Here is a 27,336-nt window from a genome sequence, read left to right as displayed (position 1 = left end):
TCGGGCATCTTTCTAGGCCGCTGGAATCGGCGTATCTTGTAACGGGAATGGTGGCTGCATGACATTGTTCTGCATCATGAAGTTGACGACTGTTTGTAGGTCCGCCAATTTGTTTTCCATTCCCTTCATCTCGTCGTCCCTCCGCAGGTATCTCTCTTTCTACACGTGGAGGTCGTCCTCGTTATAATACCCGCCTCAGTCTGATTTCTTTGGTACGTCGCCCTCCTGGTTGATGTCCTACTCTCGTTGATTCTTATCACGAGTCTCTTTGTTGTAGTTGTCTTCCTCGACGTCAAGGTTAATATGTTTTCCACTCCTAGTAGGAGTGTCGTCCTCAACCTTCTCTTTCTATCCGTTATTGGCCATCTATTCTTCTTTCTTTCCCACAGACGACGCCAAATTGTGTGAGTCGATTTCTGACCACACTGCCAAACAGATATTCAGCTAGAGAACGCTGGCAGAATAAATTAAGCTCGAACAACCTGTCACAGAAAGAAGAGGTTTTGGTAGTGGTTTGTCCACCTGGGAACACTCTAACGATCAAGTCAGTTATATCTCAAAGATAGTAAAAGTGCTTAACTCACTATTCAGAATTCAAAAGCGTACCTTTGACCCATGAGGATACCCATGAGGATGCCTCTCTTTTATAGCCAGTACTGACCTAATCCCAATAGAAGCCTAGCTCCAATGGATTCTGTCTCAATGCTAATCATGGACTCCCAATTAGATTGAGATAAACTCTCTAAGAGTCTTATCTTTATCCAAATTGAAGTCCTCTTCCAATCTAGGACTCTTGTCCCTTATCCTGAATTCTGGTATCTTCGCAGATAACCTCGGCCTAGCTGAGATTACCTCAGCGTCATGACCAGGACATGTGGCACCTCGGCTGATACTTCGGTGCCACCTCGGCCACGTGTTGTCATTCAAAAATTATGTCCCCACACATACACTCAATATTACATGAGTGTGTGAACATTAACATTGGATGTAACTACCTATTTGTATTACAAAATTAATGTGAACAATCACATCTCTATATACACACTATGTTTGTGCTAGTATGACTACTAATATACAACTAACTTTTGAAAAAACAAAACACATACCAAAGTATAATGTGAATATTCATAATAAACAGTAAACATATAACTAACTTTAAAAAAATAAAACTCATATCAAAATAGAATGTGAATATTGACAGTTTACAATTAACATGCTACTACCCTTAACAAACTACACTTATACTTATGTGAACATTAAAACTGCAACGTGAAAATATAAAACAAAATTGAAAAATATGAAAATTGACTATTTCGATTGTTCAATAGTAATAAAAATAATTAATCAACAAACAAATATAGTAACAAAAATAACAAACATACAACTAACATTCGAAAAAATAAAATTCATACCCAAATACAATGTGAATGTTCACAGTTTACAATTAACATATAATTAGTTTAAAAAAAAAAACTAAATTCATATCAATATGAATATTCACACTGCAATGTGAAAAAGGAAACAAAATTAAAAAAACGAAAATCACAGAGAATCAGAAATTGATAATCCATAGAAATATATATTATATATTACATATGTATATATATGTATACATAGCAACTGTGAGTATATAATATATATATATATATATATATACATACTAATATGGAAGGTTAAGATTGTTCAGAATTTTATGAAGAAAAAAAAAAGTATAAGTGCGGCCAAGTTTGTGTGGGTACGGGTGAAACTTGCAATCCGCTCGTAACTAGAAACATGAAAATATATCAAATTGTATCCGACTCTATTGCAGGTTCGAAACAACCTGTACATGCGCGGATCAGATCAGATTGTGCGGTTTTTGCTGGTCCAATGACCCTATGCTCAGCCCTACTAATTAACATTCTCTTCCAAATGTTTTTCTATGGCAATACCTTATTGTAAATAATGGTGAATGAAAATCTTTGATCAAGTGAATCTCTCACATTGAGATAAAGAAAATACTAGGAATAATAATTTTCTATATTTATATACAATATTTTATATATATCATAAATGAAATATATCTAATAATATTTTTCTTTCTCCTAGATATATGGTATAATATATATATATATATATATATATATATATATTATAATAAAAATTTATAACGGTAAAATAGCCCACATAATACTTTTAATATGGGAAAAAAGACCTACTGGAATATAAGTTCAAATGTATGAGATTATGTGGAATATAAGAATACTTTGTGGACTTATTAGGTTAAAGAAAAAGAAAGTAAAAGGAAAATATAAGAAAAATTTACTCATAAATCCCATATGGGGGAATACTGATCCATTTAGTCCTAAGAGTTTTTTTTATGAACTAATTAGTACTTTTTGTTTTGAAAAATTGTATTTATTTGATTTGGTGCTATTTGAGTTTAAGGAAATGCCTTTATGATTTATTTTTTCAATTTTCCAATCGGTTTTTGGGATGAGAATGGAAAAGTGATGTGTGAAAGATTCTTTTGGGGGGATTAGTGACTGAAGTATTAGTTACTGAGCTTGGAAATCTACATTTGTGTTAGTGTGATTTTTTGGTGTTATATTGGAATGTTACATCAGAGTGATACATTTAGAAACAGTATAGTAAAAAGTTTTCGTATGTTATATTGATTGGAATGTTATGTTTGAAAAAAAATATTAAGAAATTTTTTAGAATGTTTCGTTATTACTTTTGAGAAGAGTACATTAATGAGTTTTTTAGTGTGTTACATTGGAGTGTTACGTTTGAAAAAAATACATTAAGAAGGTTTTGTGTGTTATATTGATTAGAGTGTGATATTTGAGAAAAATACACAAAGGAGTTTTTTTTTTGGAATATTATGTTGTTACGTTCGAGAAAAATACACTAATTTTTTTTTTACTGTGCTATATTGGAGTATCACTTTTGGGAAAAGCATATTAAGGAGTTTTTGTGTGTCACATTCATTGGACTGTTACGTTTAGGGAAAGTATACTAAAGAGTTTTTTTGGAATGTCACGTTATTTTTTAGAAATGCATACTAAAGAATTTTTTAATGTGTTACATTAGAGTGTTGTGTTTTTTGAGTGTTATATTGAAGTGTTATATTTAGAAAAAGTACACTTAGAAATTTTTTTTGAAATGTTACGTTTAGTAATTTTAATATTATGAGAAAACTCACGTTTGTCTCTTAACACATAATACATGTGCATTTATACATAATTCATACTAAAATGGAATCTTTGGGTCTATAAGAAAAATGGAAGACCAAACAATTTATAAAATCACTATTTGAAATTTATGAGTACTTTACCAAAAATATAATATTATATTTTGTCTTTTGAGTTTACTTAGATTCTTTTATTTATTTTTATTTCCCAACTCAACTTAAAATTTGAATTTTATTAATTTTTTCTCCTTTAGTTTTTGTTCTTTTTCCCTTTCTCTTTTCATTTATCTGATCAAATCCTCTAAACAAACATAATTAAAGACAAAATTATTTCATCCACCAATAACAATCCCACAAATTCATTTCAAGATCAAATTCTTATTTTTAAATCTATCTAAGGTTTTGGATAGACTAATTATTGGTTTATGAAACTTAGGTTTTGGGTCACGATTGGTTAACAAAGATTTTAATTTATCAGTATATTTCTTTTTTAATGTTGGATCGTCTAGTTTACTAATTAATTCAATAAGAGCAATTTCTTCTTGATTTTGTTTAGTAAGAACATTAAGTTGTTTAACAGGTTTACAACAAACATCATTCATATTTTTAACTAAAACAAATGAGGTTTTAAAACAAACATTATTTTGACAAACATGAATTTTAGGTAATTTATATTTAATATGCATTTTACTACCATTAGCAGAGGTTAAGTTCTCATGACATTTTTCATAATACTGAGTAGGAAGTAAACCTTCTTGAATACAATTTAAATCAGCACCAGTATCAATTAAATCAATTAATTCTAATTCAAAATTATTAATAACAATTTTAATTTTTGAATACCATTTTTGCATATAGATTTTATTAATTAGATTTAATCTTTTTTCTTCAAGATTATTAGATTGTGATCGATTATCAAATAATAGATTATCAGGATTTGTGTGATCAGAATCATGGTCAGAATTATGTTCAGATTCATTAGAGGATTCATTATTGGGTTGAAAATTCCCTAAGCTTTGATTAATTTTTAATGAGATAATTTCATTTTCTAATTTTTTATCTTTATTCTGTAAGTCTTTAATAGTTTGTTTAATCTGATTGATTTCTTGTTGTAAATCTTGGAGAGTGATTTCTTTTTGTTTATTTTTGAATCTATCTAAGGTTTTGGATAGACTAATTATTGGTTTATCAAACTTAGGTTTTGGATCACGATTGGTTAATAAGGATTTTAATTTATCAGTCTATTTCTTTTTTAATGTTGGATCATCAAGTTTACTAATTAATTCAATAAGAGCAATTTCTTCTTGATTTTGTTGAGTAAGAACATTAAGTTGTTTAACAGGTTTACAACAAACATCATTACATCCTAATTTAATATGATTATCAGAATCTTCACTGGGTAAATGGTAATCAGATGAAGTACTACTAGGATGATCAGAAGAGGAATCATTAATAGATTGATTTAATTGAAAGATTTCATATAGTTGATTTTTTGAGTTATCATCAATTTGAAGTTGGTTAACTTTATCTTTGAGTTTTTGTTTCTCTTTACCTTTATTAGAATAATGACCTTTTTTTACCACAGTTATAACAAGTAACATCTTTATTAGATTTAGATTTTGGATGTGATTTAGATTTATAATATTTCTTTTTGGGTTTAGTGTATAATTTATCATTTGAGTTGGAAGGTGAATAATTCTTTTTGTATTTATTAGAATATTTGTAAGATGATTTATGTTTATTTTTGGAATATTTGTGTGATTTCCTACGGGAAGGTGAAACAGGAGGTAAACTATATTGTTCGCAAAAATTTCCTAATTCATATTTAGCTTTGTGTTTATCTTTATTAGCTTTTTGACTAAATTTAAGATCAATACACATTTTTAATCCTTCTTTTTGGATAGTACTAATTATATCACCATATGTTAAATTATCATATTCAATAACACCAGTGGTCTGACTAAGAACATCTTTAATTTTATGCGCAAATAAACTAGGTAATCCATTAATAAATTTTTCTTTCCAAAATGATTTAGTACAGTCTTCTCTTAACATAACTCTAGAGGTAAAAACATCTTTATACCATCTAAAATCACTTAAGGTTGGACAGGTAAGATTACTAAGTTGATCATGTATGTGAGAATATATATTAGTAGGGGTACCTATGAAATGTCTGACTATGGTGTAGATTAATGTGTTAATTCTGTTAGGTTTATAATAACCAATTGTTTCATCAAAGATTGGGAAATCATTTTCATCTTTTTGATTGGCATATATGATTGATTCACGTTGATCTTCAGTGAGGTATTTTTCCCACCAAGATTGGAGCATACCAGTAAAACCAGAAGTAATTAATAAAAACAATTTCAGCTTGAGTATATTCATGGTAATTACTAAGACAACTATTTGTGACCATAGATAAATGATTTAATTTTTGAATTATTTGATCTTCACTAAGACCATCAATATTCCATTCATATAAACGTTTAGCAGAAACAGAGAATTGATTAGATAGATTAGTTTCTTCAAATTGGAGGTCAAAAGGAGTAGGTCGAGAATACCAATTTTTGGTAGTTTGAGGATTAACCTTTGGGATAGTGAATTTTATTAAGAGTAGAGGATTGAAATTGCTGAGCTAATATATTAATTTCATTATCAGTAGTTTCAGTTTCAGATTGATGAGAAGCAGTATCAATTGGTTGTTGATTAAGGACAGTAAGACCTTTGTCTTTATATGGTGAGGATGTGTCAGAAGTATTTAATTTGGTAAGTAATTGTGCAATGGCTTTAACAGTAGAATGATCATTGGTAACTAAACTAGTTCTTTGGGATCGATTACTTGGGAGATTAAGTAAAGGTGGATCAAGAGATTTAGTGAATGAAGTTGGAATAGTTGAATCTAATTGATTTTCAATTTTATCTAATTGTGTACCAATTGTTTTTAAACATTGATTAGTATAATTATTTTGTTCAATAACCTTTTTAATTTCAGAATCATTGCCAGGTAATTTAAATGGAGAGGCTGGAACAGTAGAACCTTGATGATCAATAATTATATTTTTTAGGGGAGGATGACTAGAACTAACAGAAGTAGTTGGAGAAGTTTTCCATTTATGTTTTATGATTGTATTAATCTTTTTGTAATAATTATTGTAATATTCAAAGAAAGGCATTTCCATACCATATTTAATCATAAAATCATACCATTTTCGAGTTATTCGAGATTGTTGGGCGGAATCATATTTATCACGATAAGAATGTCTTTGAGTTTTATTTTCGTTTGATCTAAATTCAATAAGTAATTTATCAAGGTCATGAGTAAATTCTTTTTTGATAGTCATTAATTGAGGATTGATTGGAGGTATTACTTCGAAATCAGTTTGTGCAGGTGATTCTTGGGATTCATCTTCGTTATCAGGTAAATGAACTAGATGTGAATAGACAGGTTTACTAAACTGGGAAGTTGTAAAGTTATCAATTTGTTTGAGTTTATTTTGAGAGATTGGACCAGAAGTTTGACCAAGATAGATTTGACTATTTTTTTTGAAATAAAGGAGTATTAAATATTTCATCTTTAGTTTCAATTTCAGTAGGAACACTAGGTGTACTATGTCTAGATGATTGACTATGATTAAATTTAATACGAAGGGAACCATCAGTATATTGTTGAATATCTTGGATATCTTGGATTGAAGATTGTTGTGGATTATGTTTGTAGTTTTCATTAACAGTTATCCATTGATCAGGGAGATTAATATCTTTCCATTCAATCATGTGGGGAACATTAATATAGGAATCAGTATTACTACTTTGAATTAATAGAGTTTTATCTTTTGGACTTTTATGTAGAGCTTAAACATTTAAATTAGTTTTCATGCATTTGTAATGAACACGATAAATTCAAACAATATTATGAACTTTTTCTTTCATATTAGTAAATGAACCATTTAGTTGAATATTTAAGGTTAATACATCTAAAATATGTGGATCACGTAAACTAAGTGTAAAATCAGGAAAACAATTACAATGTACTGGGCCTTTATGAAGACCACTTTTAATCATACCTATTAAAATATCATTATAATTAAGAAAACGAATATCTCGTAAACATAATAAAACAGAGGTATTTTTTCCTACCATAGTTAATGGATTAACACAAACTTGAATTAAACCAATATGAATAAAATTGTAACCATTTTTAAAATGTCTTTTGATTAAATTAGCATCAAATAATTGACAGGTTTCCTTGGGTTTTTCTAAAGCATAAACCTGTTCAATTGTTTTAACATGCAAGGTAACTTTAAAAGCACTCTGTATAAAAGTAGTTTTATAAATTTCTTTAATTGGTAATTTTGGTATATTCCATCCTGAATCAATTTTATCATTTTGTATTTCTACATCTTCTTCATTTATTACTAATCCTTGATTAGGTATTGAGGGCAAAGTAGTTGACCTAGAACTGACTGATGAGTTACTTCTAAATAATCGATTCGTTGTTCTTTTTAATTAAACTGTTTTACAGAAATCTTAATACATTGTCTAAATTTATCATGTTTTCACATACCCACATCTATACATACCCTATTCGGAAGACCCCCAAGTCCAACACTGCCTAACTCTAAGGACTTACTCAGGACAGGGATGAAAGTGGGTGACTTTAGCTAGGTAGAAAGACACAGATAGAATTTGAGACAGATTAAGATGGCTGAAACCAGAGTAATTAAATAAACAATAGAATTGATTGATCGGAAGTAGCAAAGCAGTTAGAAACAGGATACAACATAACTATGGCTTTGATACCAAAAGGCGGAAGAAGCAAGCAGATGAAGAAAATGGATTACGAAGTCAATAATGACATAAAATTGATAAACAGAAATTGGAATGCACAAATTAAAGAAAATCATTTAATAAAACACCATTTATTTATTTATTATATCCATTTACTACATCTAGTGAAGGAATAACTACTCATGTTTTAGGTCAACCTGTTACATTTAAATTTTTATCTCCACCTGAAATGTTAGAATTAAATCAATTAAAATATTGTTCTATTTCCCATACAATTAATAGATTAATTAGACAAATATATTTTCTTAAAGAAGAAATTAATTATAAAAGAATTGATCAACAATTAACTGATCCCATTATTATTTCTCAAATCAATGATTTTAAATTAAAATTAGAATCTCCTGTTTGTTCTACTTTACCTACTGCATTGTAGCATAGGAAAAAACATGTTGTCACCTTGCCGTATATTAAAAATTTTAATGAAAAACAAATCCCTACTAAATCGAGACCTATTTAAATGAATCATGAATTACTTGAAATGTGTTAAAAAAGAAATTAATGAATTACTAAAAAATAGAATAATTAGTCCAAGCAAATCACCATGGTCTTGTCCTGCTTTTTATGTTAATAAAAATGTTGAATTAGAACGAGGTGTTCCTCGACTTGTTATTAATTGTAAACCTTTAAATGCTGTTCTTGAATGGATTCGTTATCCTATTCCTAATAAAAAAGATTTGATTAAAAGACTTAGTTAAGCTGTTATTTTTAATAAATTTGATTTAAAAAGTGATTTTTGGCAAATTCAAATTCATCCCAGTGATAGATATAAGACTGCATTCACTACACCTTTTGGTCACTATGAATGGAATGTTATGCCATTTGGATTAAAAAATGCTCCTAGTGAATTTCAAAACATAATGAATAATATATTTAACCCATTTAGTCATTTTTCTATTGTTTACATTGATGACATATTAATTTTTTCAAAATCAATTAATGAACATTGGAAACATTTAACTGCATTCTTTTATACTATTAAAAGTCATGGTTTAGTCATATCTGCTCCTAAGATTAAATTGTTTCAAACTAAAATTAGATTTTTAGATTATGATATTCACCATAATACTATTCTGCCAATTAGTCGCTCCATTGAGTTTGCGTCTAAGTTTCCTGATGAAATTCTTGATAAAACCCAACTACAAAGGTTTTTAGGTTCACTCAATTACATTGCTGACTTCTACAAAGACCTTAGGAAAGTCTGTCAACCTCTCTTTGATAGGTTAAAGGATAATCCTCATCCTTGGTCTTCTGTTCATACTGCTATTGTTCAACAAGTCAAACAATATGTTAAATCTCTTCCTTGTCTTGGTATTCCTACTGAGAATTCATTCAAAATCATTCAAACTGATGCTTCTGATATTGGTTATGGTGGCATTCTTCTTCAGAAAGTCACTCCTCAATCATCTAAACAAATTGTTCGTTATCACTCTGGTGTCTGGAATAAAGCACAACTAAACTATAGTATTATTAAAAAAGAAAATTTATCTACTGTTTTATGTATTAATAAATTTCAAGATGATATTTTAAATCAAAAGTTTTTACTTCGTGTTGATTGTAAATTTGCTGAATATGTTTTACAAAAAGATGTTCAAAATCTTACTAGTAAACAAATTTTTGCTCGTTGGCAATCTATTTTAAGTATTTTTGATTTTGATATTGATTATATACCTGGTTGTCAAAATTCCCTTCCTGATTTTCTTACCCAGGAATTTTTACAGGGGGGTAAGGGATGAGTGCTACTCCACATATTTCCTACCTTAAATCACAAATTACCCATTACCAAACCCTGATACACCAAGTTAACCACCGTATTCATTGCCTCAAAATAGCCACAAAAACTACTAAAAGAGCCCAATACATCAATTACCACCAAATTTAAGCTCGTTGCAATTTACTCACTGATTATATTAGTCATTTGAATTACTACCAAAATTATTTAGATCTTCTTTCTAGTTGTTAATCTTTGCTACTAATTACTGTTTCATTTCTACAAATGTCCCGCCCAAGGCCTCCTTCTAAGGCTTTGGTCCCATTTAATCAACCATTTGTTCCTCCTCCTTTGGAGTTAGTAACCCAGTATCTTTAACCTATTGAAATGATCAATCGTTACCAAGTTCTTGGTAACATTCCAAGACCTAATTACTCATCTGCTTTGGCTACTGATCCATTTGCTTCTTCTAGCCAAGCAGTCTCAATTACTCCATTTCCTGCTAACCCAATCAGGTCTGCTCGATCTGATTATGTTAAATCGACTTCTACTAACCTCTTTTTCAAAGAGACTAGTCACCCCAAGAGTCTAACTCTTAATGATCTTGCTAAATCCTATTTTGGATCTGGATGTCATTTTGTTCTTTCACATCCAGATAAAACAATTACCTACTACAAAGATATCCTAATCCATCACCAATCAGTTTTGATTAAACCAATTTATGATCGCACCTATTCTAGTAAAATTCTGTATCATTCTATTTATATTCACACCATTGTCTCCCTAGCTGATCGAGGTCCTCCTTTCTAGCTTCGAGAATTACCTGGTCATTCTATTCCATATAATTACCATGATTACATTGATGCTTGGTTCAAGGTCTTCTTGTACCAAAATGAAACCTTCAGTCATTCTTGGTTCATTCAATTTGATCAAAAATTCAAATAAGAATTACCTTCTTGGTTTCTGAGATGGTAGTCTCATTATGGTGCCATTTCACATATCTTTCCTGATATTCTGATTGAACAAATCAACTATTTTGCTACTGTTTTCCCATTTACTCCTCATCAACGGGAATTTCCATTATTGCTAATTTTTATATCTACGTATAAAATCCCTTGGATATTTAAATGGCATTATGGTATTGTTGATAACATAATTATCCGTCAACATTCTGTTAAATGGTGGGATAAGTTCACAGTTTCCCGCATTGTGGAAATTGTTCAAGCTGAATTCCCATATGATCAACTTGCTCCTACTCCTGCAATGGTCAAAGCCCAGCAGAACCCAACTGCTGCAATTAGCCAAGGAAGTCCCAGCCTTCCTCCAGTCAATCTTAGAAGCCCCTCATCTAGTGGCTCCAAGCCCAAATCAAATGTTAAATCGGCAAAGTCCACTGATAAATCCAAGTCCAAAGCTGTAGCTGCACAGTCGGCCCAATCAAAGCCCAAATTAAAGTCCAAGTCAAAGGCTAAGCTCACTTCACCTCCTGCTCAACCCAAAGTCAAAACTAAGAATAAGCCCAAGTCATCCAAGTCATCCAGAGATGAATTGCTCCAGTTAGTTCGCAAGCTTGTGGATCAAACTGAAGCCCAATCAACTTCCAGTTCAGACAATTCAGAAGAAGGATCAGAAAGTTCACATTCTTCTGAAGAATCAGCTAATCAATATTTGGGTCCAGAGTTTCAAGATTCTCAGGATCCATTTGCCTAATTAACATAGGATTCTATATAGATACAAATTAGCTTCAATCAATACTCTTTTGAAAAAAGCTGCCAATTTGTATTTATATTGATTCCTCTAATCACATGTTCGCACCAAAAGCATGAATAGTAAAAGTTGCTGTTCACTTTTACTATTCATCAATCAACTTTTGTTAAAGCTGCTCAACTGTTCAATCAATTAGCTGAAAGCAACTGACAGCCTGCTCAGTCTCTAATGCTGCAAGCTGCCTTCGATCAATCAACCAATTCACATGCTGCATAGTTAATTTTCTTTTCTATATATTGTAATCAAATGTATTCATTTAGATCATGCTTTGTTTTAGGAAAAAAACCTTGAGAGCTCTGAATGAAAATCAAACCCTCCTCTTGTAACCTAATTAAGATCCTTGCAGTTGCTACGATTGTAATTGTAAGTTATTTTCGTATTTCAATTAAAAGTTTTATTAAATGATTTTCTTTAATTAGTGCATTCCACTTTCTGTTTATCAATTTTATGTCATTATTGATTTCGTAATCCATTTTCTTCATCTGCTTGCTGCTTTTGTTAATGGCTGTATGAGCACAATCATCCATATCTACATTATTATATATGTAGATAGTTTTTTTGGTGTTTTAAAATTCTCTCCCTTCTTAGGAGAGTAGGATTCAAACTTAACACTCCGTTTGGATGAAGGGGTTTGATAAGAGAAGAAAAGAAATGGTAAGAATAGAAAACTCCTTCATTTGTTTTGTTTCTCACCAAAATTATGTTTTGTTTCTCACCAAAAGTGGTTAGATTTGTTGAGAAAAGAATTGAATTTAATGAAAGTTTTCAAAAATACCAAAATAACCCTTATGAAAAAACAAAACTTATTAATATGGAAGATTATTTTGGTAAAATGAAATACAACACCTTCCTTTCTTTTCTATTAGTTATTCTATCCAAACAAGATATATAAGAAACCACATTCCCTTCTTTTTTATTTATCCAAACATAATGATGATAAACCATAATCATTTTTTTTTCTTTTCTCACCCATCACATGACCCAACGGCATGTAAGACTTTCCATTCAATAAAGAAAAGTACTTCATTTGAATGAGACACAATACATAATGAATATTTTTTTTATTTATATTTATTAAAGTACAGACGCATTGCATGTGCCAGCGATTAGTTTTTTATAAAGTAAATGTTGGATTTGGTGTGTTAAAACCTTTACTTTTCTATATTTTGAGTGACTTTTTTTTTATTGTTGTTGTAATTATATCTGTTAATATACATATGGTATACATTCCTAAATATATTAGATATTGATCTCCTAAATATATTTGTATTGCCATAGTTAGGTTTTTTGTAAGATACTCTTTCTCATAGTTAAGTTTCTAATAGAATATTCTTTCTCAGCCTATGTATATAGGTCTTCTATTGCATAGGATCAATTCATTCAATACAATATATATTATTTCCTCTCTCTCTCTCTACTATTCTAACATAGTGTCAGAGCTATAAGTTAAGATCTCTTGGTGTTCTTTGCTTATCAGCAGGTGGCAACCTTGGCTTGGCTGCTCGCCGGACCTCAACTTATTCCGCTGTCTTATTTTCCTGTTAGTATCGCTTCATGATGATCTCTTCATTTGTCCGCTGGTTTAGTCCTATCCCAAATTTCTCTATTATATATATATATATATATATATTACTCGCAATCTATTTTTTGTATGCTTCTGCTCCACTCTGTCTTTCCCTCTATTTCAACCTCAAACAGGTTTCTATCTTCAAACCCATTTGAGTTTGAGGGGGGTATTATATCTATCTATATCATAGTGAACATGGTTATACACCATGCAAACTGCCTAAGCCGTCCCCTATGGTGCACCACCCAAGTCGCCCCTTGGTGCACCACCCAAGCTGCCTCCTTTGGCGCACAATTCAAGCCGTCCTCTCTGGCGCACAGCCCAAGCCGCTCCTTGGTGCACCACAAAAGTCGCCCCCTGACACAACATCTAAGCCGCTTCCTAGCGCATTCAGTCATCTGTTGCCATCATCGTTCAACACCACGTCATAAGTAATGTATGTGCCACGTTTGTTGGTTCAACATCCAATCACTGGCGCATTTAGTCATCTATTGTCATCATCATTCAGCACCACGTCATAAGTTACGTGTGTGCCATGCTTGTTGATTCAGCATCTAGTCTATACAGCAGTCCAACATGACCCCTTAAACTGTTCTAACATTAATTCAGGTCAGTGCCTACAACGGTCCGGGATGACCCCATAAACTGTCATGATATTGATTTTGATTAGTTCCTACAACGGTTCGGCACGACCTTAAACTGTCTCAACATTAGTTCCGACCAATTCTACGACAGTTTGGCACTACGTTAAACCGTCTCGACATTAGTTTCGACCAATTTCTACAACGGTCCGGCATGACCTTAAACTGTCCTAACATTAGTTTCGGCCAGTTCCTGCAATGATCTGATATCTCTCGGCATTAGTTTCGGCCTCTGATCTATCTCAAGCACTCTTGCGCTTCCACTCTAACTTTGCAATTTATTTGCCTTTTGCTTTATTTAGTTTTATTTCATGTTTTAGTTTCTCTCTCTAAACTCAAATGTTTATACTCCTTGAGTTTGAGGGAGATGTTAATATATATATGGTATACATTTGTAGATATATTAGGTATTGATCTCCTAAATATATTTGTATTGTCATAGTTAGGTTTCTTGTAGGATACTCTTTCTCATAATTAGGTTTCAAGTAAGACACTCTTTCTCAGCCTATGTGTACAGGTCTTCTATTGTACAGGATCAATTCATTCAATACAATATATATATATATATATATATTTTCTCTCTCTACTATTCTAACAACCTCTTTTTCTAAATTATTTCTAATTACACTAAATTATAATTATACATATAAGTTGTAATTGCATATTTGAAACAGACTCATATGGCTGTACACCTTCTAGTATCTATCTATCTATACTATTATAAAATGAACGGCTCTCTTTATGTGTTGAAACCTTTGCTTCTTTTCATGTCATGTGGCACGTTGATCTCTATTTTTTTTTTTTTTTATAAAAAATTAAATAACAAAGTGTACAAGACTTGAACATTAGACCTTCACTTTGGGAAAGAATTTTTTTATCACTTAAACAACATACATAATATTAGAGTTATGTTAGTGATCCTAAATAATCTATCAAATTTTCTACCATAGTATTCACATAGGTGTATGTGGGTTTGTGTAGATCGCACACCTATGTGAGAGTTTTGGTAGAAAATTTGATAGATTATTTGAAGTCCATAGCATTTTCTTAATATTTTTTTTATTATTTATTTTTATTTTTATTTTTACTTAAATTATATACTGATCACGTATGCGGTCGCTAGTATATATATATATATACAAAACTTGCCAAAAGTGGGTTTTGTTGAATTGTTCCATGTGTTTGATGAATTGTATTCCATGCATTTTGATGGTGCTGTCGTAATTCAAATGGAGGAGAGGGACGGTGATGGTGGTGCTACCAGTGGAGGAGCACAGCCGTGGGAGAGAGATTTGTCTTTGTCGTAGAGAGGGAGGTTAAGTGAGAGACCAGGGATTGTTTGATATAGATTTTAAAAGGTGATTATAATTTATTTTAATTTGAAAATATTGTTTGTATAATTTCTCTTTATAATTTATTAAGTAAAAACTGAAAAAATTAATTATTTAAAAACTAAAAATAATTTTTTTTCTTCAAATCTTTTGATATCTTGATTAATAAAAAAGTAAATGGAAATTAAATTTTATTGAAGGATAAAATAGTAAAATTTACGATATTTGTTATGTGTGACTCTGAAGAGATGTGTATTTGTCAGAAACTTAGAGAAGCTCTATCTAATTAGCCCGAAATTATATTATGCCCCTAAAACAAATCTATTTGTGTCAATTTAGTGAAAAATTCTACTACACACGTCCTTTTAAAAAGGTATATTGTATGCATCTTTAATTATATTATTTTTTTTAATTATAATCAATTTTGTTATTTAATTATGATAATATTTTAGTTATAATTCATGAAATTTTTAATTATGTCTCATGTGGAGTTTGATAATGATTTTTTTTTTTAATTATGATTTAGAAAGTATGAAATTATATTATTTTTTTAATTATAAAATGTATATAATATACTCCTTTTAAAGTCTATGTACCATTATCCTTCACCAATTTAATTGTTATTGGTTGATATATGAGTAGGAGTGGCAATGGGGCGGGGCGGGGCCGGGCCGGGGATCACACTCCCCGTCCCGATGCCCGATCCCCGATGGTGAACATGGTCCCGTCTCCGGCCCCGATCCCCGACGGGGAACCTTTCCCTCTCCCCACCCCCGAAACCCGATCCCAAAAATTCCTTGCCTAAATTTGTTTCAACATCAACAACATCACATACATTTTCAACAACATACAAAAAGATCAACAACATCAAGAGACTAAAGTGAGAGAGAGAGAGAGAGAGATGGACGATCAACAACATCACATACATTTTCAACCAGATCAACAACATACAGAATAAAAAAAAATAAAAAATAAAAAAAAAAATGACAAAAAGATCTGAGAGAGAGAGAGAGAGAGAGAGAGAGAGAGAGAGAAACTAGATCTGATAGAGTTCATGGAGGAGGACGATCGGTGGCGATGGACGATCTGAGAGCATCATCGGCGTCGCGATGGGTGGCTGTGGCTGACTGCATCGCGACAGTGGCGATGGACGACGGAAGGACTCCTTCGGCGTCGTGGACAGTGATGATCGACGTCGCGAACTCCACCAGATCTAGTTTGGTTACAGTGATGATCGACGATCGACGTGATGATCGACGTCGAGAGAGAGTAAAGGGAAGAGAAAGAGAGAGAGGGACAGAACTGGAGAGGATGAGATGAGGGTTTGGTTTGGTTAGGTCACAGTGTGTGTATATATATATCTAGGGGTAAATTGGTAATTTCATTTCGAGGACAAACCGGGGCCAGGGAACGGGGACGGGGCCGAGCCGGGTACGGGGTTGGGACACTTATCCACATCCCCAGCCCGAATCTGTTCGGGGATTGAATTTTAAATACCATCCCTGTCCCGTCGGGGGTATTTTTCGGGAAAAACTAGCACAATTCAGGGCCGGGGGGTCGGGTCCCCGTCGGGCCGGTTTCAAATTGTCATCTCTATATATGAGACCAAACATTTTATGGGAGAGAATGGTTCACAAATAGTGGGGTTATGTCATATATCATTTATCATTAGTTTAGAAAAAAATAGGGGGACACGTTATGAGATTTTTGTTTAACATAAACCTCTTCCCACATTTGAAAATTTAATATTTTTTCTTCTCTAAAGTTTTTAATTTTAATACACATTGTCTGCTAGCTTGCTGATATCATGTCATAAATTTTTTTAAATAATTATCTTGTCCTTTTTTTTATCATTTCTTCTTCCTATCATCATCACTACATTCTATAACTTTTCATCATTAAATTTTACCTGAACATATTCTTATTGAGTGATAACATATAAATATAAATTTTATATAGAATTTTCAATCATAATAATATAATTTAATGATGACCTTTCACTTTAAAACAAAACACCCATAAACATGATTTATATTTACAATGATATCACTATGACAATATTTTTATAATATTTTTTGTATAAATTTTTATATATGAATATAATTTTTCATTTTTATTCTACCATTTTATCTAGATTAGATCAATTTAATCTAGTTTTATTTAAGAAGTATAAAATTTGTATAAAAAACTTTAAAAAAATTCATTGAATACACCAAAATAAGGTAATGTATTGAATTTTTATATATTTTTGTATTTGGTGAATTTAAAAAAAATCACAATATATTATACTTCTTAAGTGTATCTAGAATAGGTATATCTAAAAAATAAAAAAATTACTTAAAATATTAAAAAATTCAGTTAAAAAAAAAAAAGAAAAAAAAAACTTACATTTTTGTGTGAGTTAAATCAAATAAGATAATTGTAATTTTCCTTCAAATGACATGAATAAATATTTACATTATTTTATATATATAAAAATTAAGGAATAAATATATTATTTTAATCTATTAAAAAATAAGTATAATTTTTCAAATATAAAAAAAATGAGAAATGCTTTAAACCACTAATTAATGGTGGCTCTAATGATGTGGTATGGGTCCTATCCACTGCCACAATGTGTTTGTGCTTTGTTTTTTTTTTTTTTTTTTCAATTGCCACCTCATTAATGGTGAGATTAGTAATGGCAAATTAGTGGTCTATTGCATTGCTCAAAAAAAATTTATATTAAACAAAAATCTCCAACAAATATCACATCTAACCCGATAATCATTTTATTTTTTCTCTCACAAGTATCACATTCAATCACAAAAAATCAAATTATCTTCCTAAATACAAAAACAAAAACAATTTTCTCCAATAATAACCTATAACTAAAAAAACTTACGAAGAAATCTACTTTCCAAACATGCACAATGTCAGTGTAATTTAACCAAAAAATAATCACAGAGGAATAAATGGCCGCACCTGATAATTTAATCCAGATGCACCTGATTGCACCTGCCATGCTCTCCCCCCCTATTTATACCAACCTAACCTCTTCCTTCCTGCTACAAAAAGCAATATCTACCTTAGCTTCTCTCTATTTCCTTCTACATATACATTTATATATCTGTTCCCAAGTTTGTACACTCTCACAGACCCAATATGAAAACATACATAGACATAGAGAGCCTCTGGGTTTTCACTCTTGCTTCCAAATGCAAAGCCTTCACTTCCCTAAACTTTCTATGCTGTCTCGTCATAACTGGCTTAGCATGGCTAGCCTTGAGCTTGGTTTACTGGGCTTACCCGGGTGGACCCGCTTGGGGCAAGTACAGGTTGAAGAAAGGCTTTAACTTGATGTTCCCGGGTAAATCCATACCCGGCCCTAGAGGTCTTCCTGTGATTGGAAGCATGAACCTCATGGCGGGTCTCGCGCACCACCGGATCGCAGCCGCGGCTGAGAAAAGCCACGCCAAGCGGCTCATGGCTTTCAGCCTCGGCGAGACAAGAGTTATTGTTGCGTGTAATCATGACGTAGCGAAAGAGATTCTGAACAGCTCGGTTTTCGCTGATCGTCCGGTGAAAGAGTCTGCGTACCGTCTGATGTTCGACAGAGCTATCGGGTTCGCTCCCTACGGGGTTTACTGGCGGACACTTCGGAGAATCTCAGCCACTCATCTCTTTTGTCCAAAGCAAATCAAAGCATCCGAGGGACAGAGGTTCGAGATCGCTGATCAGATGGTGGCAATGTTTGGTGCTCACACAGGAAACATTCGTGTTCGCGACACACTCAAACGAGCCTCCCTCAACAACATGATGTGTTCGGTGTTCGGACGCAAATACGGGCTCGGTTGCCACAACCCGGAAAGTGAGGAGCTAAGGAAGATAGTTGACGATGGGTACGAGCTTCTGGGTACACTCAACTGGTCCGATCACCTCCCTTGCTTAGCTGAATTCGACCCTCAAAAAATCCGGTTCAGGTGCTCTGAACTCGTTCCGAAAGTGAACCGGTTCGTGAGCCGAATCATTGCAGAGCACCGAGCTCGACTCGGCCAAATTGTAAACCGTGATTTTGTCGACGTTTTGCTCTCTCTTGAAGGACCCGACAAACTCTCCGACTCCGATATGATCGCTGTCCTTTGGGTAAGCATGCAACCTCAGCCACTGTTTGGAAAGTGGATGTAGGGTTGAAATAACTCTCAAAAAAGAACAAAATAAGTTTTTTAGTCTTAATTAGATAAAATATTACATTTAACCTATAATCATTACATTCTTTCTCTAAAAAAAAAAAAAAAAAAGTCAAAAGTCCTTTCTAAATCAGATTTTTTAGGCTCAAGGTTAAAATAGTAAAAAAAAATCAAAAAACCAACCCACTTCTCAAATCAAATCTTAATTTTATTATAAATTATGTGGAGTTGACTATTTTAATCGATTCTTTATAAAAAAAAATGTATATAAAAAATAAAAAGAATGATTTGATTGAATATTTTAACATTTTTAACTAAAACAGAGCTAAATTCATTGTTTTCCCTCCATATGTATGAACTATGAAGCAATTAGCTGTTACTAAAATTTTTAAAATCATGTTAAAACTTTGAAGACACTTAATTCAAAAGTAATAATAGCTAGAGTGTTTTAAATGACCAGATCAGAATTGATACCAACCATCATATATGAATTGATTTTGATCAATATATTGTTAAAAAAAATATCATCATATATCAAATAATTCTGTTAGCATTAAAAAAAAAAAAAAAAAAAAAATCTAAAATCTCGATTACTAGACTACATAGATCATATTTGGTTGCCAAGTGCCTTATAAAGTGATGTGCAAAATGTCTTACAAATTACATATACACGTTGATGGATTTGTATATATTTTTTGGAGTACGTGTAACAATATCATGTGGTTTATCTAACCTAAGAGGATGGTGGGTCAAATGAACAACCGTTAAAGTGCCAGGCAACTAGCTATGAGCTTAGCTCGTTGTACTTGCATTAAACTACTAAAAGTTGTAATTTGTTTTTAATGTTTTGGTTTTACAGGAAATGATATTTAGAGGAACTGATACGGTTGCGGTTTTGATCGAGTGGATATTAGCAAGGATGGTCCTTCATCCTGATGTTCAATCAAGGATCCACGATGAGCTAGACAGAGTCGTCGGACGATCACGTGCGCTCACAGAGACTGATCTAACGGACATGGTCTATCTACCGGCTGTGATTAAGGAAGTTTTAAGGTTACACCCGCCGGGACCACTTTTATCATGGTCACGGCTATCGATCACAGACACTACCGTTGATGGCCACCACGTGCCAGTGGGGACCACTGCAATGGTGAACATGTGGGCCATCATGCGGGACCCGGATGTGTGGTCCGACCCACTTGCATTCAAGCCCGAGAGGTTTATCAACGTGGACGCTGAGATGGAGTTTTCGGTGATGGGCTCGGATCTAAGGCTCGCACCGTTCGGGTCGGGTAGGCGGACCTGCCCGGGTAAGACCCTGGGCTTGACCACGGTCAGCTTTTGGGTGGCCTCGCTTTTGCACGAGTTTGAATTGTGGCCATCGGATCAGATGACTAGTGTTGACTTGTCGGAGGAGCTCAGGCTATCTTGTGAGATGGCAAACCCTCTTACCGTTAAAGTGCGCCCTAGGCGTACACCAGTTTTGTTATTGACCTAGGTACGTTAATCTTAAAAAGTTCAAATAAAAAAAAAATAAAAGTTGAAAAATAATCTACTCAAAAAAATTATTCAGAATTTAAAACATATGTTGTAACCCAGAATAAATATGGTTTATAAAATTTTAAATTCTGAATTTTTTTAAAATAGTTTCCCTGAATATATAAAAAAAAAATCAATAAAAAAGTTGTCTAATAGGTATAATCTACCCAATCAAATAGTCATGTTGCGCTTGATAATAAGGATACATGACCATTTTGTACAGTGTTTTTAAAACGAAAAATGTTTGGTGGTCACAAATTTTGTGGTTTAAATGGCTCGAAAATGTCAAAACGACGTCGTTTTGACATTTTCAAAGTTGTTTTGTCGTTTTGACATTTTCGGACCATTTAAGCCACAGAATTTGTGGCTACCAATCATTCCCTTTAGCCGCCACCTATAAAAATGCCCTTGTGTTTGCTATGTAAATGCTTTGTTTGGTTGTGTTGGTGTTTTTTTGTTGTCCCTTTTTTTGGACGGTTTAATTTCAATGTCTGTTATTTTGTTTGATGATATATGGATGTATATACAGGGGTAAAAGCAATCCAAGTTTTTGTTATCAAAAGATTCAGAATCTCTTGTTGATAATTTGTAGTAGTTAAACTTTGTTTATTGTTTATTGCATGGTGGAGTATACAAGAATCATAATTATACGGATAAAAAAAAATATCATATTTGATGATAAATAAATTCAACAAAGAAGATGATTAGCACTACCATGCGAATGCTATTTACAAGACAAAACACTCCCATTCGTAGCCAAAGGCCCTCTAATGCCCAAGTCAGTCCTCCAATACTATCAAAATATTTGATAGACTAATTCATAGAGAGAAATTATGTACTTTAACCTATAGGGATTGCCTATTTATAATATCTAGTGACTTACCTCACAAGTAGTTTGAAGGTTTCAAAAGTCTTATCTTAAACAATTTTCAGCTGTTTAAGACTTCTGTATCGATAAGATTTCATATCTTGATGAGTTTTGCATAACATAAAATATTAATGCAGTGTTTGATAAGAATTTGGCAGCGGTCATACATTTGATAATCTATAACCATGCCACGTGGCAATGCCTAGACCCATATAATTCTTGTGGTTATTTTTATTCCCTCTCAATTGTCCTCAAACTTTCATTCTCTTTGAACCTAGTAAAAGAGTGAAAGCTTTCGTTGTTCTGATGAAAATAGCTGTGTAATATTGCCTAGCTAGTACCATACATGGTTGCTAGTGTTTATTCCAAAATGCCTAACTTTGTTATGACTTATTCCAAAAATGCCCAATATTGTTGAAACTTATTCCAAGAATACCTAACCTCGTTAAGACTTATTCTGAAAATGCTTAGTCTTACTAAGACTTATTTCAAGAATGCCTAACTTCGTTAGGACTTATTTCAAGGATACCTAACTTCGTTAGGACTTATGCCTAATCTCATTAGGAACTGCCAAAACGCCAACTTGTTTATTGACAAGCAAAACTCGCTCGGCAATGAATCTCACTATTGGACAAACCGCCAATCTACTCTGCAAAAATTTTCAAAGTTGGTCAAACTTGCCAACCCATTTTGCCGAGCAAAACCTGCTCGACAAAGATTTTCCAAGTTGGTCAACCTGCCAACCTACTTTGCTGAGCAAAACCCGCTTGACAAAGACTCTCAAAATTGGTCAAACCTACCAATCTAATTCGCCAAGCAAAACCTGCCCGACAAAGATTTTCAAAATTGATCAAACCTGCCAACCTATTTTACCTAGCAAAACCCGCTCGACAGAGATTTTTCAAGTTGGTCAAATATGCCAACCTATCTCTTGCCCAAATCAACTTGGCAAGGAGATAAAATTTTTAACCAAGGGGTAGCGCAATTCATTTTGTCCCCGTGATCTATAAAGCACAGAGTCCGTCTTAACATATTTGGCCAAATAACGGTCTCCTTCCAACGCGGAATAATAATGCATAAAGTTGGTGCTCCACATATAACAAAAATTCGACATAATATATAATCTATGCTCCGTAGCATAATAACTTATAATAATACGTCCATATCCATAATGATAATGCATAAAACCCATACACCGCAGATAATAAAAATCCAATATAATTGATCTTTTATATCTACGTGATCAGAATAATAGTGCATAAACTCCGTACTCCGCCTATAAAAAATCTGATATAATAATTGATAAAAGTATCTCCATGTCCAAAATAATAATAAACAAAAATCATGCCCCATAGAACTGCGGTAAACAAGGCAAACTAATTCATGTTAACAGAGTATAGCGTGCCATAACATTGCTCCATAAGAATCTTTGTTTCAGAAATTCCAAGCCAAATTGAGAAGATCCAAATGCCTCAATTATTCAGGTAAAACCATAGTGATTATAAAGACATAAAAATTTATGTGTCCTTTTGTTCTTTAAAATAATTATTCACAAAATACATAATTCTGACAATGGCCATTGTGTCAATTTCCATGATAAACAAAACAAAGCCTTATGAAAGACTTTTGTATAAGATATGGATTGTAACCTTTCAAAAGCCTTTAATTCTTATACATCTTGTTATGGATATAACTCTCATAAGTTTTATACTACAAAAATTGATAATTAGATGTCAACAGAATAAACGAAGATCTTATCTGGACACCAACGTGGTCTTTTCTTCTCTTTGTTGGATCCAATCGTTTCCCACCGATGGCGCCAATTGTATGGACATTAAAAAAAAATACTGGATTTGATGATAAAGAAATCTAACGAAGAAGATGATCAGCATTACCACATGACTGCTATGTGTAAGACAAAACGCCCCCAGCCGTAGCCGAGAGCCCTCCGACGCCCAAGTCAGTTCTCCAATATTATCAAAATATTTAATGGACTAATTCGCAGAGAGAAATTGCATATCTTAACCCATGGGCGTTGCCTATTTATAATATCTAGTGACTTACTTCATAAGTAGTTTGAATGTTTCAGAAGTCCTATCTCAAACAATATCACTACAAGAAACAACACCTTTGCCGACCAAAAAATTGGTCGCTAAAAGCCCATTTTTAACCAATTTTTTTGGTCACTACTTTGGTCGCCAATTGAGGGTCGGCAAAAGTAATTCGCGACCAAAATTTTTGTTGGTCGGGAAAAGTTGGATTTGCTGACTAAATTTTTGGTCGCTAAATATATCATTACTGCAACTAATCCATTTTGTCGCTAAAACACTTTAGTCGCGAAAAGTGATATTTTCCTAACCAAATATCTTAGTCGCCAATTATCACATTCCACGACCAAATAGATTAGTCGCCAAAAGGTAAGGAATTGCTGACCAATGATTTTAGTCGCAAAAGTGTAGAATTTGCCGACCAATTTTTTAGTCACCAAATCTTTTTTTTTTTTTTTTTTTTTTTGAGAACAGTCAATTTTTGTTTATAAACATTCAATCCATTATCGAACAAAATTCATTCAACCCAACCACAATTAAGGAACAATAACATTTAAAAAAGAACAAGCTTAGGAACAATAATTAACAAATTTCCTTTCTTGTAACTTCACTAAATCATCAAACAATAATTGAATTCCATTTAAAATAAAGATAAAAATATGTAATTGTAGTGCAACACAGGGCATATTCAAGTTAAATTGAATTTAGTAAGCATGTCTTCTCAAAAGCTATGTCCTCTTTGAAGTCCAACATGACACAAAACTTGAAGCCTTTCACCTTCTTTAATGATTTAACATATCAACTTGCTTGGCAGCTGATCCAAACTAACATATCAACTTTATCGATAATTGACCCTCCACCCTTGCATGGCCGAATGAATTAGCCACTTGCAAGCATTTCAGCTCTCACAAACTGAGCAGCAGCAGCTGCATTTGGGCTAGCACCAAAACCTGACAGAGATCTTTCATAGACCTTGAAAGATTGATGACAAAAAAGAACAAAGATCAAATTTTTGCATCACCAACTATCCCAAAAGCATAAGTTTTAGAAAATAGGCCGAACAATGTATTCAATTAAGTCCAAACTCAATTCATTTGGTAATATTAATGCAGTCAGGAAGAATAATAGTGGTTGCAGCGGAAAAATAATACAAAGAAATGGGTGCTTTCACATAGAACAAAAATCCGTACATAGAATCACAACAAAAATACATCTTGATCTATGAACAGCAATCAAGAAACTATTACACAGCAAATCACTCATAAGCCTGATGTCTTCTCACGGTTTTCTTGCTGCATTTTGGGATAAAATTTATGAGCTTGAAAAAATGATCAAGCATGTCTCACCTATCCTTACAAGCTGATTAGAGTTGAGCTTGAAATATAGGGTTTATTTTCAGCTCTAATCCTTATTCCAGATTTCAAAAAGAAGAAACCATGACCAATAGAAGCTAATAAAAAGGTTTATCCTGTGAAGGGATGAAAAGAAAGTGTGAACAAAATGAGAGTTTTATTTTTCAAAATTCCTGCATATCATTATTACCTGAATTGAAAATAACATATTTACACAATTATTCTGATCAAATCAGGGTTGAAGCAAAGCTTAATGCCTCAAAAACCTGGCTGACACTGAAATCGCCAATCTTCATTGTGCTGCCAGCAGTGACCAAAAGATTATCAGGTTTAATATCCCTATGTACAATATTCTGTTGAGCAAGAAACAAAAATCCACATAACCTTTGCTAACACGAGAAGGGGCAACAACAGGCAAACTACAACCGATATTCATGTAAAACAGACCACAAGACGTAATAGGAAAAGTATCGAGCATTTTCTGGTGTTCAAGTGTACATTTTAAAATGTGAATTAATATCATCTATATGAAATGATAAAGTGCAATGAAGTCCATTTTAGTATTTGTAGTAGACCAATTACATGAAAACATGTCAACATAAATAAAATTTATGCAATACTTATATATATAAGTTTGGTTCTCAGGTTGGTAACCAAGAACCAACCCAATAATATTAGATTGATGGTTTAAGACCCAAAACCGCACATTGGAAACACTAAATCAACACAACCCAACCCAACCTATAAAGGTCACAGGTTGGTTTGGTCCTCTGGTTTTCTGGGCATTTTTGTACATCTCTATTCCTTTAAATGATCACACAACAAAACCCCTAATACGTTTTAATAGAAATCATCATTAAAAAAAGGGGGACAAGTTGGTCTCATACATGAGAGTGAAGATACATCAACCCTGAAACTATATCCTGCAAGTACTTTCGTGCTTGGTCTTCTCCTAGGCCACCTTGTAGACCAGAACCCTCACAGAACCATTTGCCTTCCACATATTCCAAAACTGAGCAAGCACAAGTGTCCACCATCAAACTCTGCAACTTTCACATTCTTCAAAAATTACAAACATAGTTACTTCTTTTGCATATAATAATTGCGACAGTAAGTTTTTGACTGTGAATAAAAATCTATGCAAGTGATTACATTCTGATCTTGAAAGACAATTCAAAAAATCAACCCATGGAAGAAGGCGACAGGTGCCTAGGTCTGACATTAGTAAATCAGGTATGTACACACTTTTCGTGGATAATATTCCTCTGCCCATGAATCCAAAAGGGTTGTTCGCCATGTTTATGAAGTTTGGGGTGGTTAGAGATGTTTTCATTCCAAATAAATCTAGGAAAATAACGAGGTCAAAGTTTGGTTTCGTAAGGTACGACTGTCTAGTAGCAGCGGATTTGGCTATCCAGAAGGCCAATGGAGTTTGGTGTGACGATAAGGCTATACGGGTCAAGCATGCAGAGTATGCAAAGGACACATCACGTAATAGAGGTGTGGATCAAGCTGTCGATGCAGGGCGTGGTAATGGGAGAAGTGAAGTCAATGGTTGGAGACATTTTCAGAAGGCAGAGTCATCATTTAGAGGTGTGAAGACATATGCAGAGGTAGTTCAGGCTGGGAATATTTACGAATCTGAGGGTCATTCGGTAGATGTGATTGAAGTGGGGAGTGGATGGTTATACAACAGCCTTATTGTAAAGTTGAAAAGCTTTTACACGTTCTCAGATTTCAAAAAAGTTGTTGGTGAGCTTGGGCCAGAAGGAGTTGAAGTAAGAAAAGGAGTTGGGAGGACTGCTGTGGTGACCTTCCGTACATCTTCCGAGTTGAAGGCAAATTTGTCACTATTGGATAGGTGTTGGAAGGAGTGGTGCGATTCAGTGTCTGAATGGTCAGAGCTGGGGTCTATTGACCATGAGAGAGGTGTGTGGTTGTGTTGTTATGGTGTTCCATTTAACTTATGGAGTGTTGATACTTTTAAAAAGATTGGAAGCTTATGGGGGGAGGTAATTAAAGTGGAGGATGAAACGACTAATCCTTCATCTTTTAGATGTGGTAGAATTAAAGTTGCCACAGGGTGTTCGAATTTCATTAGCACAGTAGTACAGTTGAGGTGCAGAGGTCAAAGGTTTCCAGTACGAGTTTGTGAGGAGCAAGTTATGAAGCATAGATTCGGAGCTTGTAAATGTTCAGAGCAGGATTCTCTTAGTTCTAACAATTCTCAGAGTAAGCTTGTCAGACATGGTAGTTCAAAGGTAGAGGAAGTTGCTGAGGTGGAAGGTAGGTTGCATAATGAGGTGGCAAAATTTGCTGAGGT

General features: G+C 33.2%; 1 protein-coding gene across 1 annotated transcript; it reads left to right on the top strand.

Moving 5' to 3' along the window:
• The first annotated feature begins 17,993 nt into the window (after positions 1-17,993).
• LOC114267138 (cytochrome P450 78A9) lies at positions 17,994-20,745 on the top strand. Its single transcript, XM_028208134.2, has 2 exons — positions 17,994-19,162; positions 20,066-20,745. Exons 1-2 carry the CDS (start codon positions 18,182-18,184, stop codon positions 20,702-20,704), a joined length of 1,620 nt encoding a protein of 539 aa, XP_028063935.2. The 5' UTR covers positions 17,994-18,181; the 3' UTR covers positions 20,705-20,745.
• Positions 20,746-27,336: the final 6,591 nt, after the last annotated feature.

This window comes from Camellia sinensis, chromosome 5 (genome assembly GCF_055761805.1).
Source record: "Camellia sinensis isolate YWXY chromosome 5, ASM5576180v1, whole genome shotgun sequence".
Taxonomy (NCBI): domain Eukaryota; kingdom Viridiplantae; phylum Streptophyta; class Magnoliopsida; order Ericales; family Theaceae; genus Camellia; species Camellia sinensis.
Note: the sequence above shows the minus strand (reverse complement) of the source record. Positions and strands in the feature narration are given on the sequence as shown.